This window comes from Borostomias antarcticus, assembly GCF_949987555.1.
Source record: "Borostomias antarcticus genome assembly, chromosome: 26".
Lineage (NCBI taxonomy): Eukaryota > Metazoa > Chordata > Actinopteri > Stomiiformes > Stomiidae > Borostomias > Borostomias antarcticus.
The window spans coordinates 10,050,447-10,066,578 of NC_140259.1; the positions used below are offsets into that span (position 1 = coordinate 10,050,447).

Below are 16,132 nucleotides of genomic sequence, written 5' to 3' on the forward strand. Positions count from 1 at the left end.
TATAGCACATTTCAGCCACAGGGCAATTCAAGGTGCTTTACATGAGACATTAAAAGCATTAAAACAAAAAGCAAGACATTATAGACATTTAAAACAAAAGGCAGGACAAATTAAAAGCATTAAAACAAAAAGCAAGTCATTATAGACATTTAAAACAAAAAGCAGGACGAATAGAATACAGGAATAAATGTTACAGTGCAGTAAATGCAAATGGGTCATGTTGTATTATGTATTAAATGATCTATTTAAGGCGTGCAATACCCTGATCGAGGGATACAATAAAGCCAACCTGGCAACCCGGAGTGTGAGAGAGACCAGACTGAAGACTACCGAGCAGGTAGCCTCACACATGACGGTCGATCCCGTTTCTCTATGTGTCTAGCTGGTTGTATCACTTGTGATCATAACTGCATGAACAAAACAGGCACCATGGAAGTATGGGGCTTGATTTACGAGCATAAATAACAGGCCTGTAGATCCGGAACCGATCCGGAACCCCCCGAACCGATCCGGAACCCCCCGAACCGATCCGGAACCCCCCGAACCCCTATCCACCGACCCACTACCTCCCAGGCATGACAGCGGCCAGGGCGACCCCCCAGCAGATGAGAGACCGGCTCCTCCAGGCCATCGACGGCCAAAGCAATGTGAGTCACGTTTCCCAACCCAGTTAAGGTTAGATAGTGGGTAGAAGTGGGTTGTGGTTTGCTAGCTTGTCTCCCCTCTCACTCCTCACCACGGTCCCCAGAATGTGGGGAAGGGAAGCTAATGCTAGCTAATGCTAAGCTAATGCTAACTAGCTGTGGCTAGGTTGTGATGGTGATTAGCTGTGGCTGGCTAGCTGGCTAGGTAGCTTGTGTTAGTGGGGTAGCATAGCTAGCCAGCCAGTAAAGTCAAAGGAAGAGCTAGTTTAATGCTAGCTAACCAGGCTAGCAAGTAACTGTTAGCTAGCTGGCAAACTACCACAGTGTAGTTGCAAACTTGCAAGCTGTTAGCATCGTTTGCTAGGTTAGCAGCTCACTCACGGTGTTATTTGTGCCCTGGCCAATGTTAATGATTAGCTAGCTAGTAAACGTTAGCTCCTATCTATCAAGCTGGTGCCAGCTAGCCCCCACATTTAGCAGTACAGCTAGCCCCCACAGTTAGCAGTGCAACTAGCCCCCACAGTTAGCAGTACTAGCCCCCACAGTTAGCACCAGCTAGCCCCCACAGTTAGCACCAGCTAGCCCCCACAGCTAGCCCCCACAGTTAGTACCAGCTAGCCCCCACAGCTAGCCCCCACAGTTAGTACCAGCTAGCCCCCACAGCTAGCACCAGCTAGCCCCCACAGCTAGCCCCCACAGTTAGTACCAGCTAGCCCCCACAGCTAGCCCCCACAGTTAGTACCAGCTAGCCCCCACAGCTAGCCCCCACAGTTAGCACCAGCTAGCCCCCACAGTTAGCACCAGCTAGCCCCCACAGCTAGCCCCCACAGCTAGCAGTGCTTCCCCAACACCAACCCATCAAATAGGTTTACTTTTTGTTTACTAAGGAACTTTTAACTTTATCAACATTATCAATCCACAATGGGAATCTATCAAGCTCTATTCAAGCTGTCAACTGGGAATCAGTTGCTAAGCTTACTAGTTTGGCTAGCTAACGTGGCAACTTTACCCCCAATTACCTTGCTTCTAATGTTATACATTTGCTTTATAGTGGCTTTGCTTTGCTTTAGATAGGGGACAGTATTCAGCAGACGAAGCTGGGTGAGTCATGCCATGGCGGGCACAACGTGGGCACAGTAACTCCACAGACATGGATGGATGCAAGTTATATCAATCAATCAATCAATCAATCAATCAAAGCTTTATTTGTATAGCGCATTTCATACCCAGAGGCAACACAATGCGCTTTACAGAGAACAAGGGAGGTGGGCAGACATCCCACCCCTACATATTCCAGAGGGAAGCAAAAAAACAGTTTCACCCGGGGGCCAGATAAGTGAGCTGTAAAAATTCTTCCCTGACCCCTCTCAACAAGGCGATCGAGCAAGCTCCAGAAGTATGTTTATATGTATATGTTATACATATATACAGTGATTTCACTCTTCTGATTGTCCCTGCTGAATGACCAGTGTCCATCTGGCACACTTCTTCAGTCTGGAGTTGACATTTTCAGTTGATTTCTACGACACCGTTCTCGAACTAAAACTAGAAGGTTGTAATCTTTAACTGGAAACTGGAAAAATATTGTTCTCAGATCTCTTTAACTTTAAAAAGTCCAAGTCTGATTATATGTCCCATCCCATACAATAGGTTGAGTAGGCTTAGATCAAGCCAGCATGCCTCTCTCCTGAGAGATACTTGCTAGTATAACAAGTCTGTATGAAATTAATACATTAGAATGGACACTCTTTACAATGCCTGCCTTATTAGCGTATTGTCGGGGTCAGTCAATTTACTGTAATTGGTAAAATGTCTCATTTGCATGTGTTCTCGGTTTTGTCATCTTGAGTCTGAAACTACAGTCCGTTAACAAGCCCACCATGTAACAGGTGCACATCTGAAAGTTCATTCAAATTCAGCCTTGACTGATGTTGCGTTCACATGGAATCTGGCAGGCGGTAACGGCAAACCGGCTGCCATTTTAGTGGACGAGGGCAGGAGGGTAAAATTCGGCATTGCCGTCCAAAGGTATAAAACATTGTAACTTTTTTGCCGTTCTCTGCGACAGCATGCAGAACCGGATGTTACATAGCTCCATCACACAAGCTGCATTTTATAGCTCCATGCATTATTAGTCATTGCTTAAAATAGATAGAAAATAATTGTGTTTAATAGGTTTATTCCATTCTTTTTAAACAACCATAACAACATATTGTCATGCATATTTTTGTTTTGCCGTCTTGCTATTCCACTTTTTCCCGTGCCGTCCAGAAGATATCTGCCATCTAGCGTTTGCCTGATTCCATGTGGACACAGCATTCTCCATGCGGGTGTTTGTCAGTAAAGTAACTTCATTTTAACATGAGTTTCTCTTAACTTTTCAGCAGATCTGCAACATGGTGGCCGTCATGGAAGTGATCTCCTATCTGGAGAAATACCCCATCACCAAAGAGACTCTGGAGGTAGGGAGGGGCGCGCCAAGATCCGCACGAGGCTCAGCAGCATGTCTGCTTTTCAAACTCGCCAAACGTCAATCGATTGATTGGAGATTTTAAACTTTTCCTTTTCTTCCTCCAGGAAACGCGGCTCGGCAAGCTAATCAATGACGTGAGGAAGAAGACGAAGGACGAGGACCTCGCCAAGCGGGCGAAGAAGCTCCTGCGTAACTGGCAGAAGCTGATTGAGCCGGGGCAGAGCGAGGCGCCGTCCAAGGGGCACTCGACCACGCCAGGCTCGGCCAACGGTGGCACTTACCCCTGTCCTCCTCCAACTGCCACTCCGTCATCAGGTAAAACGGTCCCCGAGCTTAAGAGCAGAAACGACTTCAACAACTGCTACACCCCGCAAGCGGAGAAGCCGGGCGGCCGGAAACGCAAGGGCGAGCAGAGGGACGGACACTTGCCGGTGAAAATCTCCAAAGCGACCGCCTACGAAAAAGTACAGAACTCCTCACGACTGCCAACGAATGGAATCAGGGTGGGGCAGGAGGCTTTCACGGACACGTTTGACGCTCCGGCGGAGTTTCCCGCCGAGCATCTCGACAACGACAGACTAAACAAAATCCCCGTCAACGCCGTTAAACCTCACCCCAGTTCACAGAGTCTCAGCAAACCTCCCAGCACTTCCGCCTTGCTGAAAGCGGCAGTGTTGCAGCAGCAGGCCCGGTTAGAGCAGACGGCGGCGGCGTCGGGGCAATGCCACCCCAAAAGCCCGCGCTCTTCCTCACACAGTCCACGGACTTCCAAGCAGGATGCGGTTGCGAAGCAGCCGGCACTCTCTGCTCCCAAAGTAGCGTCTCTTTCCGGTCCCGCTCCGAGCGCCGTGTTCCTGGACGGCTCGGCGCCGCTGGGCCCGTCTACTTCCCCTTCCCCGAAGCCTCTGACCCAGTGTGTCCAGGTGTCGTTCCAGGACGGGCCCGGCGCTGCCGAGTCCTCTCTCCCCCGGGACGGACTGGCAGACTCGAACCCACACCTCCAGCACAGCAACCGAGCGCCAGACTCTCCTCGCAACTCTCTGCACAACTCCAAAGCCTTGTCGCTCAGCGAAGGGGTCAAGATTGAGGGCGATGATTCTGTCAGTGTTATAGGGCGGAAAAAAAGAAAGAAATACAGGCCTAGAGACTACACGGTGAACTTAGACGGACAGCTTGGAGAAGAGAGCACAAAACCGGTCAGGTTAAAAGACAGGAGACTTACGTTTGACCCCGTAACGGGTCAGATCAAACCCCTGTCCCACAAAGAGTCTTACGTGGCGTCGGACGCTCCGCCGCAACCTCCTCGCTGGACTGAGCCGACGCCCACGCCGGGCCCCTCCACGCAGAAACCCCCGGTCACGCCCAGTCCCTTCCAACAGACCAACTGGAAAGAGCTGTCGAGAAACGAAATCATCCAGTCCTACCTTAACCGGCAGAGCAATGTGCTGACGTCATCCGGGGCCCAAGCCTCGGGGGCGCACTTCTTCATGACCGAGTACTTGAAAAAAGAGGAGGATCACGTCAAAGAGGCCAGGAAGACGCACGTGCTGGCGCCGACCCTCCCCGACGTGGACCGGCCCGGCGTGAGCCGAGAGATCACCACACAGGACCTCGACAGAATACACACGCAGCTCTGGCCAGGGGTGAACGGCTGCTTCGACACTAAGGACAAATGGTATGATTGGACAGAGTGCATATCCCTGGACCCGTACGGGGACGAGAGCAGGCTGAACATACTGCCCTACGTGTGTCTAGACTGAGAGCTGGGACCCGTCTTTTCTGAAGGACCAGAGACGGGCGTCCTCCCTGCCGCCTGGCTGAGAGAGCGCGGCCGGTAGCGTGCGCTCGTTCAGGTGGAGGCCGGCCTAGTCTGCTCACTCCTTTTGCAGAGTTGATGCCAGACAGGCTTCGGTTAACGGGCTAACGAGTGAAAGTAGCCTCTGGTCAGTGTTATGATGGGAGGCAGCTCAGTTGCGGCGCCACCGAAGTACCAGGATGTTCTTTGTGGGACCTGGGTTAGGCTATGCATTATCTGCCAATGTTTAAAGGTGCCTAGTAACTTGAAGTACGCAAAGTGGTGGGCGGGTACAGTACAATCTGGCAAAGAGAAAGGAAAGTGTGGTTACCATGTATGAACTTATTTATCTTGGCTTTTCCCCCCTCTTCATTTAGTTTGTTACATGTGCAGAGATGTCTGTCTTTGAGGAAGACGCCATTTACTTAGCTCTGCTCGTCAGATAGTTATGTTTAACCTGTGTTCTGCACAAGACGTTTGGTTGTTTCCTGCAGTATCAACATTCCTTACTGCCACTTCTCATCCAAAGGACCTCCGAGAAACATCTTGCAAAATGACACGTTTGGAAATGTGAGCTAACAGCATTTTCCTTTTCTTTGCCTTTTTCCCCTCATGTCTTTAGGTTGTAAAATAATTAACTGAAAAGGCAAAATCAGAAGATGCTACACTATTGCAACTTTGTACTGTGAGGAAAACCTGAAAAATAAACGGTTTATTATGCTGGAAATATACTTGTTACCATTCCTTTTAGATATCGTTTGCCTTATGGAAACCAGTTTTCCCTAAAACGGAGCTCTAGTGAATGTACAGAAATTAGCCTTTTGTGTTCGATTGAATGCGGAAGAGAACATCTTTGCTACTTAGTCCTTTCAACGGACGTGTTGTGTTAATAAAAAAAAAAAAATGCAGAAATTGTGAGTCTTCCGTGCGCTTCATACCAATCGTACCTCATCCATCTCATTGTTTTGATGAACACATTTGGCTTCAAATTGAGTGATGGTTGAAATGTGCTTTTGTGACCTAAACAATGTTTAGTCTCTTTACACATCAGTTTTCCTCACATAGAAAGGAAATATTCAGAGTAGTAACCTACAATGATAGGGTTAACCCTACAATGATGGATGCATGTGATGTTCACCATGATGAGATGATCTGTGGATGCTATGCAGGTGTACTGCCTCCTGGTGGTCACAACCCATCAGCACCCAAGTCCCCATTTCCTGTCAAATACAAAATGTTAACCAAAAGTGTAGAGGAGCTCCAGTGGTCCTTCAAAGTGCTTCCGATAGAGAACGCTAAGATCTGATCTCAGACATGCTGCACGTAGAGAGCGCGGTCTTAGGACCCCCACCAAAAGATGGAAGGCAAAAAACACAAGCCATCAACATAAATGAATGTTATATGGGTAGTGGCTAGTTCCCATAAACCCTGAGGCCTGGGTAGTGGCTAGTTCCCATAAACCCTGAGGCCAGTCAAGCCAAAACTAAACCTTACCCAAACCCTCAACTTAACCTAACCTTAACCCAACCCTATACCTAAGCCTAACCTTAACCCAAAACCTAACCTTAACCCTAAACAACCCCAGCGTTTACAGGAACTAGTCTTTACCATGTTATTTATGTGTTTGCTCTCTCCTTTATGTAACAGGCCTTTTGTATGTGGCCTCAACTAGTCAGGGAAGTGACGCAATCTTTAAAAGTAGACGACGTAGGCTGCGATGCTCCACGTCTCACTTCTGCTCTAGGAGCATGAACTGACCCCTCAATAAGCCCCAATAGCATATCCGGTTTTGGTGCCGGAAGCGCTAGACAACGCAGTCTCTTTTCAAAATAAGAGCATGGGATGACGTGTCTTGAGCCATGGAGGTCTGAACGTGTTATTTCGGTGGGGCTACTCACGTTTTGGATTTAACCGGTTCTCACGGCGATTAACAAAAGAAACACAATGGTTTTAGAATATAATGGCTTCAAATGATGTATCCGTGGTTTTTGGGGCCAGAAACAAGCTGTGAGATCTTGAACACCGGAACATCATGTAGCCTACAGCCTGGAGTAAAGAAAGGGATAAAAGTAAATGAATGTAATATAAAGCTCCAAATGTCTCCCTTTATCTTTCCTCTTTACCTAGCCCGTTCTCTTTCACTGGCGTTCATGGTCTCCTCGCCACACAGTCCTGATCTCTCCACCCTTTCTCACGCCCCCCCTCTCTGACTGTCACATTCAATATACAGCAGCGATGAGCATTCAGTCAGATTGATATATTTAATTTACTTCCTCTGACCCCCACTTTCTCCTCTTTACCATCCTCACTCACTCACTCACTCACTCACTCACTCACTCACTCACTCACTGTCTGTCTGTCTCCTCCCCATCTCTATCCCCTCTCTCTCTCTCTCTCTCTCTCTCTCTCTCTCTCCCTCTACCTACTATCAGGTCACTCATTCTTCTGTTCTCTGTCTTTTCCAAGCTCTCAACCAAGTCCACTAATTTCAGCATTTTCGGTCCCAGTTGGAGGACATGGATAAAACAAGGCCTCCCCCACACACCCAGAAAAAAACATACCAATATTATTACATTATTATCCCGCTCACTGTCCTGAATCCATTCCACCCCATTACAATCATTTATTTTGCGTGACCTTTATTTTGAAAGTACTCGCTCCCGGATGCATGTCCGGCTACGGAGGCAGATTCCGTCGTCACACCCCCTCCCGGTGACTCCGAGCTGGAAGATGGCTGCGGTGGAGCGTCCCCCAGTCAAGGAAGGGGTCCGGATCGCTATGCTCTGTTTCTGCTGGTACACAGTCAGCTCAGGAGGCAACGTAGTGAATAAAATCATCCTGAACGGATTCCCGTATCCGGTCACCGTCTCGCTGTTCCATATCTTCTCCATCGTCGTCTTCCTCCCCCCGTTACTGCGGGCATGGGGTGTCCCCAAAACAGAGGTGCCCAGCCGATACTACCGATGGTACATCCTCCCGTTGGCTTTTGGGAAGTATTTTGCTTCTGTGTCAGCCCACTTCAGTATCTGGAAGGTACCCGTCTCGTATGCGCATACTGGTAAGTAAACATCGGCTCCTTCGGAATGGAATTAGGCCCTGATCTGGGAGTAGGTAGCTAATGTTATAAACGGAACTGAACGGCTCCTTGTCTGTTTGCTTCGAGCTAAATTCGTGTCCCGTGTTTGACGATTAAAGTCACCTCTTGAGGAATCTCTCATTGCTTATCATAGATCTGTTTATTTCATTAGTCATCCTATATAAGTTGAGGTTTGAGGTTTGATAGCCCAACCTTTTTTTTGTTTGGGGGAGGGGCTCCAGCATCTGACTCTGAACTTGCCTGGTTGCCATCTCGGCTTCCGTTGTGCAAGGAAAGCAATTATACATTTTTTTTTATTTTTTTTTATTTAACCTTTATTTATACAGGTAAAAAACCACGTTGAGTTCAGAGGACTCATTTTCAAGTGTGACCTGTTCACAATCATTCAGCACTCGTTACACTAAGTTACAAACAACAGGACAGAATTACAATAAAACATACAGGACTATGTGTAACAATAACAACAATACATGATCTATCCTGGAGGTAGTAGCTGGTTATCTTGATTGATTTCCACTTATATTTGTTATCTGTTGCCCACGAGTGTCCGAAGGGTTGTTTTATCACCTCTGTTGGCAAGCATACTGTTGTAACTAGCTATAGCCTAACACAATATACAGTAATCATATTATGATTAAAGGTACCCAATGAAACGTGAATCAAAACAATCAGTTCTTTGTTTATTTTCAATTCCTCGATTATATGGTTCCTTGTAGTTGAATAAACATGTTGAATCACTTGAATGTCTTTCCTACCTTGTAATTTCTTTGCAAAATGATTTTGTGATGTTTTGAAAACAACAAAGATGTGTGAAACGTCACTATTATGTGCTCCGTGTATTGACGCAATGACGTAGTACGCGGTTTTCGGGGATGCAACCTCATCCTCACACAGAATGGATCAATTCACCTGTTGTCAATCTGACATTTACGTTTTTTTCTCTGTCCTGCAGTCAAAGCCACGATGCCAATATGGGTGGTGTTGTTATCAAGAATTATCATGAAGGAGAAGCAAACGACAAAAGTGAGTAAAATGCTTTATGGATTTCGGAGGCGTGATCTGTGGGACTTCCTAAGAATTCTTTGTCAGTGTTGCCGGGCAGCTCAGGTTATTCAATTCAATTCAAATGAGCTTTATTAGCATTAAATACAATAATATCTGTTGCCAAAGCAAAATAGTGATAATCGAGAACAGGATACAACAAAGATTGAAATAGTTAAATAAGTATACTGCAGTAAGGCCTATAAGGGCAGGGAAATTAAAACAATAAAAAGGTATTATTAACATAAAAGAAGGAAAGGGAAAATGATAGGTCAGTTCACCTGTCTCATGTGTTCTCAGGGCCTTATGTAAACAGCAGCTAGTCTGGCTCACTCATTTATTTCCCCAAAAATATAGTGGAGTTTTTTTGTCAGGACAGTTTTTTTGTGATTCAAACTTTATTTGTATAGCACATTTCAGACATGAATGCAACACAATGCGCTTCACAATGAAATGGAATCAATGAAAGCAAGACTAAGGTGTTTTAAGAGCTTTATTTTATTATATATATAAATCTTCACAGTTTGGCCCCCTTGTGCTCTTCGGCAGGCAATCCCAGAGATAAAAGCTATAAGCCGTCTCCACATTTTCTAATCTTAATATCGCTCTAAGGCGTAATGTGTTACAGTCTTCCTGCTTTTATATCCTGTTATTCTGTTTAAACTTTAACGTGAGGGTAGGTTCTAGCTCAGTGAAATAGATTAGAAGGTTTCCTCATTTGCATAAATGCATTTATCCCAAACAAATAGTAGAATCACTCAGTAATAGTATCTCTAAGTCCTGATGGTCCTGTAGAGGTGTGGTGGGACTCGACGGTCACAGCGAGTTGAACTGAGCCGTGCTCTCTCTCTCTCTCTCTCCCTCTCCCTCTCTCTCTCTCTCCTCTCTCTCTCTCTCTCTCTCTCTCTCTCTCTCTCTCTCTCTCTGTCTCTCTCTCTCTCTCTCTCTCTCTCTCTCTCTCTCTCTCTCTCTCTCTCTCTCTCTCTCTCTCTCTCTCCCTCTCTCTCTCTCTCTCTCTCTCTCTCTCCCTCTCTCTCTCTCTCTCTCTCTCTGTCTCTCTCTCTCTCTCTGTCTCTCTCTCTCTCTTTCTCTCTCTCTCTCTCTCTTTCTCTCTCTCTCTCTCTCTCTCTCTCTCTCTGTCTCTCTCTCTCTCTCTCTCTCTCTCTGTCTCTCTCTCTCTCTCTCTCTCTCTCTGTCTCTGTCTCTCTCTCTCTCTCTCTCTCTCTGTCTCTCTCTCTCTCTCTCTCTCTGTCTCTCTCTCTATCTCTCTCTCTCTCTATCTCTCTCTCTCTCTCTCTCTCTCTCTCTCTCTCTCTCTCTCTCTCTCTCTCTCTCTCTCTCTGTGCTTCCCGTCACAGGTGTACATATCTCTCATCCCCATCATCGGCGGCGTGTTGTTGGCCACGGTGACCGAGCTCTCGTTTGATGTCTTAGGGTTGGTCAGCGCCCTGGCCGCCACACTCTGCTTCTCCCTGCAGAATATCTTCTCCAAAAAGGTACAGCCCTCCCCGGCAACGCAGCATCAGCACCACTCTCACCCTCGCATGCTCTCAGTCCAAACACGGGGGCGTCGCGAGGGCGCCTGTCCTACGCTGGGCTGAACGTCATCGTATCTTCCGATAATATTGTAGGAAATGCACGGAAATGGGGTAGCGTGGTGACCCTTTACCTTAACTTTATCACTAGACTAACTTTCTAAATTCAAATTTTTGGAGCTGCATCTTTAGTTCAATTTTTTTAATTGTGAAGTATGAACTTGAACTAGTCCATTTGAAAATGTGCGAAGTGAACAACTAGCTCATGTAAATTGAGAACTTGCACAACACTGGAATCAAGTGAGGGGGATCAGTTGGTACGTTCCATTTCCATTACAGTCATTTAGACACTTATCCAGAGCGACGTACAGTAATTGCATTTAATGTAGGAAGTCAGTGCACTACTACTCACTACTGCCCCCTGGTGTTCTGGTGGATACAGGACAGATCTGTCTGAGGTAAATGGTAAATGGACTACACTTATAAAGCGCTTTTCCACCTTAGCTGCACTCAAAGCGCTTTACAATGGCCTCTCATTCACCCATTCACACACACACTCACACACCAATGGCGGTAGCTGCCATGCAAGGTGCTAACCTGCTCATTGGGAGCAATTTGGGGTTAGGTGTCTTGCTCAAGGACACTTCGACGTGTGGACAGTCGGAGCCGGGATTCGAACCGCTGACCCTTCGATCACTGAACGACCCGCTCTACCGACTGAGCTACAGGCGCCCCTTAGGGGTGGTGAACTCTGAGGACCACCGTGTTACGTTGTACCCCTCAGGTGTTACGGGACACAAAGATTCACCACCTGAGGCTGCTCAACATCCTGGGCTTCAACGCCGTCATCTTCATGCTGCCCACGTGGATCCTGGTGGACCTCTCCTCCTTCCTGGTGGACGGGGATATGGTGAGTACGCCGAAGGTGTGTGTGTGTCTGTGTGTGTGTGTGAGAGAGAGAGAGAGAAGAGGGGTAGGGATATCTAGGTATAAATAAGTCTAAAGATGCATAAGCTCCTCACACAGTTTCTTGAAACAAACACCAACTTACCACACCTTACTTCCTGTTTAGTCTGTTTGTGGACTGTACCATCGTAAACAGAAGGGATACCTCCTTGTAACTCGACCCTAATTGACCGCCTCTTCATACAGTATAATGAGTAGTATTGGCTTTTTTTGCCGTGATCCTTGATGTTATCCAGAGATGAGCCATCGTATTGTTCAGTGTTTCCAGGAAGGCGTTACTGCGTTGTTTCATTCACCGCCCTCCTCCCAAACCCCCCCTCTAGACGGACACCTCCGACTGGACCGGCACCTTCCTGCTCCTGCTGGTCAGCGGCTTCTGTAACTTCGCCCAGAACGTGATCGCCTTCAGCATCCTCAACCTGGTCAGCCCCCTGAGCTACGCCGTGGCCAACGCCACCAAGAGGATCATGGTCATCAGCATCTCGCTGCTGATGCTGCGTAACCCCGTCACCTCCACCAACATCCTGGGCATGATGACCGCCATCGTGGGCGTCTTCCTCTACAACAAGGTGAGTGTCTCGGAAGTGATGACATCATCCGGATACCATTGATCCAGTGCAGTTCGTCATCATCAGTGTGTTCTAGAACTTTGTAGTAAAACATGGAAACACAGTCCTACTGGTATGAAGGTTGGCTGACTCCCAGTATTCCTCTATAAAGATAAGATACATGTGTCCTTTTTATATTTTAAGACAAAAACATAACAAATTACTACAAGACAAACAACAAAGAATAAAAACAACATTGATATGTCACACTAAAACATAACAAACTAACAAACCCATACACACAAATGTCATTGCAAAACATCCTCAGGCGTGACAACCCAGATAGACTCCCCCCCCCAAATTAAGCTAATAATTATACTAATCCACATTCCTGTTTTTGTGTTGGTTCTTTATACAACTTCAGGGAAGCACCAAGCCAACATGTGTCCTTGTGTAGTTCCCCTTATTAGCTGTGTTGGGAATCGCTCCCTCGTTCCCTCACTCCCTATTCCCTATATAGGGTTCACCATGTAGTGAACTACCTAGGGAACGGAGAAAATGTAGGGTACATGCACTGTTCCCTGCACATCAAGGTGAATTGTGGGTAATAAATAGTGGACTATTGTGTGTTCTGAGCGCATGTGTTTTCTGCTCCTCTGAAAGCCCCTCTGTTTGCCTGTTTTCAGGCAAAATATGACTCCAACCAGGAAGCAAAGAAGCAGCTTCTGCTCCCCGTCTCCAAGCAGGATATGATGTCATTCGACCAGTTGGGACTGGATAAGCCCAACGGTTCAGTGCCTTTCTCCCAGGGCTCCGAGCTCCAACACGGCCGCACCAACGTGCTCACCGACCACTTCCAGTACAGCCGGCAGGCGTACACGATGAACTACGCTAACAACCACCAGTACGTAGTCTAGCCGGGCGGTCCGGCGCCACGTTAGCTCCGCCCCCACCGCCCCCCTCAGACCATCCTCAGACAGGGAACGGACGGCGAGCGCTCTTAGGTTCGCAGGAACAGGAAAAGTGTCTCATCATGTTTCGACCAGCGTTTTGTCCCAAATATGTTTTTTTCTAACAAATTAGTTGCATTTCATTGTTTAATTTATTTTTGATATGAACCGTTGATGGGAGTGTTTGTGAGATGTTTTCAGATCTCAGGAGTGATCTGGATGTGAGTTTTGCCCGAGGGGATTGGAAACACCTGACTGACTTACTTTGTTTTTGGGGTGAAATGTGACATCATGTTTTTCGTGGTGGAAGTGTTGCCTGTTTGCAAAAGAAAGGGGTGTTGCTATTGTGTTTCCTGTGAGAGCCTTTGAACAGGGATGTAATTGTCCTTGTACCCACGATGGCACAGTTGGTCTGCTATTAAATAGAGCTTCACAATTACTGTATATCAGAGACGCTGAAATGTTGTGCATGAAACCCCATCTGCATCCTGCTCCGTGAATCCAAGTCTTGCCATCAGTTGACCCGACCATAATCATTAAAGACCTGCGTTTTAATCGCTGCTGAAATGTCATCATCATGTCAAAAACCCTGTCTTCATATGGATATCTGTCCAGGGTGGAGGCGTACTAGCCCGGTTAATGTTCTGGAAATCACTTGTATGGTTTAGAAGTTTCACATATGACTTTGCCACTCCGATAGTTGTAGAGTAGAGGGGTGGAGTGATGGAGGTGCTAGTGGATTGTGGGAGATGTGGATTTGATCAGAACATCCTCAGGTACCTCCTGCTCATCCATCCGGCTGTGTTGGGTGTGGTTCTAAGGGTGTGGTTCTGTCTTCAGACCAGGACAGAGAGCATGTCTACTGGAACCCATGACAGTTGTGTGTCCAGACCAGGACAGAGAGCATGTCTACTGGAACCCATGACAGTTGGGTCTCCAGACCAGGACAGAGAGCATGTCTACTGGAACCCATGACAGTTGTGTGTCCAGACCAGGACAGAGAGCATGTCTACTGGAACCCATGACAGTTGGGTCTCCAGACCAGGACAGAGAGCATGTCTACTGGAACCCATGACTGTTGTGTCTTCAGACCAGGACAGAGAGCATGTCTACTGGAACCCATGACTGTTGGGTCTCCAGACCAGGACAGGGCGCATGTCTACTCGAACCCATGACTGTTGTGTGTCCAGACCAGGACAGGGCGCATGTCTACTGGAACCCATGACAGTTGGGTCTCCAGACCAGGACAGAGAGCATGTCTACTGGAACCCATGACAGTTGTGTCTTCAGACCAGGACAGAGAGCATGTCTACTGGAACCCATGACTGTTGTGTGTCCAGACCAGGACAGGGCGCATGTCTACTAGAACCCATGACTGTTGTGTGTCCAGACCAGGACAGGGCGCATGTCTACTGGAACCCATGACTGTTGGGTCTTCAGACCGGGACAGAGAGCATGTCTACTGGAACCCATGACAGTTGGGTCTCCAGACCAGGACAGGGCGCATGTCTACTGGAACCCATGACTGTTGTGTGTCCAGACCAGGACAGAGAGCATGTCTACTGGAACCCATGACTGTTGTGTGTCCAGACCAGGACAGAGAGCATGTCTACTGGAACCAATGACTGTTGTGTGTCCAGACCAGGACAGAGAGCATGTCTACTGGAACCCATGACAGTTGTGTCTTCAGACCAGGACAGGGCGCATGTCTATTGGAACCCATGACTGTTGTGTGTCCAGACCAGGACAGAGAGCATGTCTACTGGAACCCATGACTGTTGTGTCTTCAGACCAGGACAGGGCGCATGTCTACTGGAACCCATGACAGTTGTGTGTCCAGACCAGGACAGAGAGCATGTCTACTGGAACCAATGACTGTTGTGTGTCCAGACCAGGACAGAGAGCATGTCTACTGGAACCCATGACAGTTGTGTCTTCAGACCAGGACAGGGCGCATGTCTATTGGAACCCATGACTGTTGTGTGTCCAGACCAGGACAGGGCGCATGTCTATTGGAACCCATGACTGTTGTGTGTCCAGACCAGGACAGAGAGCATGTCTACTGGAACCCATGACTTGTGTCTCACGTTCGCTAGGCAGGATTCTGTGGACTGGTTTCAGGTTCGCATATATGAAGGATCTGAAAATGTGGCTTGTTTTTCTACGGCAGAGTAGAGCCAGGAGTTTGGTGGTGAGGTTAACTTAACCCTGTCAACACGACCTGGCTAAATTCTCATTGGGGTAAGCTTAGTTTTGTTGAGCAATTTATTTGTGCAATTTCCATGCTCATAGGCTATGTGTGTTTCTCACAGAAGTTAATTGTATTTATTGCAATGCATATTTGGAAACATTGGGCTATGTCAAACTAGCTAGCCAAGACATTCAATTGACACAATTGTCACACTGTTCACAACTACCATACTAACTTCCATACTAACTATCATTCTGTTCACAACTATACTGTTCACAACTACCATTCTAACTACCATACTATCATTCTGTTCACAACTACCATACCAACTTCCATACTAACTACCATACTGTTCACAACTACCATACTATTCACAACTATACTGTTCACAACTACCATACTAACTATCATACTATCATTCTGTTCACAACTATTCTGTTCACAACTACCATACCAACTTCCATACTAACTACCATACTGTTCACAACTACCATACTGTTCACAACTACCATACTCTTCACAACTACCATACTGTTCCCAGTGTTCTCTATTGTATTTAGTTTTATTTTTTATTTTTTTTGCACATCCTGATCCGTTCACATGTAAAGATGTCCCAGTGGGGGAGCCATGGTTTAGCACAAAGCTAAAGAAGCTAAAGGCGGAGTCAAGGGATGGATTCCCAGACACAGATTAAAAGCCTGGTCCTTAAAGAAACCCGTCTATCCTCATATGAGATGACCTGGTATCTCTACAGCAGGTCCAGTTGTGTTGGGTTCTGAGAAGCCATATCTGTGTGTCCAGTAGGAAGGGTTGGGTCAGTCATTGTGGCGCGGGTGCCTGTTCTCTACAGGGTAACAGATTTGGACGTGGGTGAATTTGACTCTGTCCTTCA

At 47.1% G+C, this 16,132-nt stretch overlaps 2 protein-coding genes across 3 annotated transcripts; both read left to right on the top strand.

Annotated features, from left to right (window-relative positions):
- Window positions 1-473: 473 nt before the first annotated feature.
- LOC311326316 (mediator of RNA polymerase II transcription subunit 26-like) lies at window positions 474-5,594 on the top strand. Of its 2 annotated transcripts, none has more exons than XM_084459199.1 (3): window positions 474-647; window positions 3,029-3,106; window positions 3,222-5,594. In XM_084459199.1, the coding sequence occupies exons 1-3, from the start codon at window positions 576-578 to the stop codon at window positions 4,875-4,877; spliced, it is 1,806 nt and encodes a 601-aa protein (XP_084315325.1). In that variant the 5' UTR covers window positions 474-575; the 3' UTR covers window positions 4,878-5,594. The 2 variants fall into 2 exon arrangements, with proteins under 2 accessions (XP_084315325.1, XP_084315326.1); XM_084459200.1 differs by having other exon boundaries at window positions 3,032-3,106.
- Window positions 5,595-7,642: 2,048 nt separating this feature from the next.
- Window positions 7,643-14,067, top strand: slc35e1 (solute carrier family 35 member E1; the record flags this gene model as incomplete). The annotated part of the gene is made up of 6 exons (XM_084459208.1): window positions 7,643-7,970; window positions 8,962-9,032; window positions 10,409-10,546; window positions 11,370-11,495; window positions 11,875-12,120; window positions 12,786-14,067. The coding sequence occupies 6 exons, from the start codon at window positions 7,643-7,645 to the stop codon at window positions 13,014-13,016; spliced, it is 1,140 nt and encodes a 379-aa protein (XP_084315334.1). The 3' UTR covers window positions 13,017-14,067.
- Between the last annotated feature and the right edge of the window lie 2,065 nt (window positions 14,068-16,132).